Source organism: Cyprinodon variegatus, unplaced genomic scaffold, assembly GCF_000732505.1.
Source record: "Cyprinodon variegatus isolate N-32 unplaced genomic scaffold, C_variegatus-1.0 Scaffold3, whole genome shotgun sequence".
Classification (NCBI taxonomy): domain Eukaryota; kingdom Metazoa; phylum Chordata; class Actinopteri; order Cyprinodontiformes; family Cyprinodontidae; genus Cyprinodon; species Cyprinodon variegatus.
This window is the reverse complement of record NW_015150456.1, coordinates 2,360,689-2,361,921: the sequence shown is the minus strand read 5'-3', so window position 1 is coordinate 2,361,921 and position 1,233 is coordinate 2,360,689. Positions and strand designations below refer to the sequence as shown.

The following is a 1,233-nucleotide window of genomic DNA, read 5'->3' as shown; positions in this document are numbered from 1 at the left end:
AAATGACTCATTTAATCATCCATAACATTATGGAACACATTAATTAACTGAAAAATGTTGCATAGTGTGCCTTTAAAGTACCTATTTTTACTGAGTGAATGTTTTTACTACTCAGTACCTGGATGTAGATCAGAAACAACCTTTTACCACGATTTTGTTTCTCTTTTTTTAAAAGGCAGAGGCATATTTAACCACTGGACACTGTTATCAACTGGATATCTGTTTGTCGTTTAGATAGAGAAACAGCTGTTTATGAACTGAACCAAACGATATGAAGAAGTCACCTTTAGCTCCGTCATTGTCAGAGTATCAGCTGGGGGACTCAGAGCCTTCTCTGAAATCTTCTCAAAATCAGTGCAGAGCCTGTTTGAATGAGAAAGGATCTTTATTCTGGTGAAATGTGGGAAGGACCTTGGTGCTGGAAGCAGGAATATCACTGCTTCTAATTCTCCATTTCCTCTTTTTTATTTCTTTCTTTTACAAACTGGATGTTTAACTTAGTTTAAAGTCTATTAAAATCAACTTTCATATTAACAGTCAAAACCAACGAACCTTCTGTTGATCCCCTGATGGTCCTGTAACATCTTTGTCGTCAGTTTCTGATTCAGCTCCTGAGCACGTTCGACCAGAGAGCCGAGGAGTCGGTGGGAGTGCACCTCAAACATGCCGAGCCGAACTACCTAAGGTCCAGAACATCAGCACACATCGATCAGACTAAATCGTTCTATTCCAAGGGTTTAAAGAACATAGAAAAAATGAAATTGCGCAGCTTTTAAACTTTCTACATTTTTATGGTACTTTAATAGAAAATGTTCTAAATTACCATTTTGCGAGCCAAAAGTTTACTGAACTATCATCACCCATTCCAGGTAGGCAATAAAAAGTTCTACTGGATTCACTTTGTTTTAGTCTTTTTCCTGCTTCACAAAGGTAGGCAGCAACTTAATAAAGCCATGATGGCAATTATTTTACATCCAAGTAGTATGCAGTTCTTCATATATACACACACACATCAATTTCAAACAGATGGTATCGGTATGGTATATGTATCGGCCAATACTGCACACTCAGGTATCGGCAGAAAAAATGACACCAAAGAATAGTGAACAACTTACTAAAATCAGACTATAAATAAAGTAAATGATAAAATGGTGCTGTTATACAGCAGCTATAGTTCATTGACCTGACTCCGCCAGATGGATTTACTCCGCATATTCATCTGGAAACCTTCCG

General features: G+C 37.5%; 1 protein-coding gene across 1 annotated transcript in view; it reads right to left on the bottom strand.

The window, feature by feature from the left end:
• dnah7 (dynein, axonemal, heavy chain 7) overlaps positions 1 to 1,233 on the bottom strand; it is a 129,979-nt gene that overhangs the window by 115,955 nt on the left and 12,791 nt on the right. Inside the window, exons 7-8 of the mRNA XM_015371242.1 lie at positions 553 to 680; positions 285 to 363 (exon numbers count right to left, since the gene is read on the bottom strand). Of these exons, the coding sequence (XP_015226728.1) occupies positions 285 to 363; positions 553 to 680 (207 nt within the window). The remainder of the gene's footprint in view (positions 1 to 284; positions 364 to 552; positions 681 to 1,233) is intronic.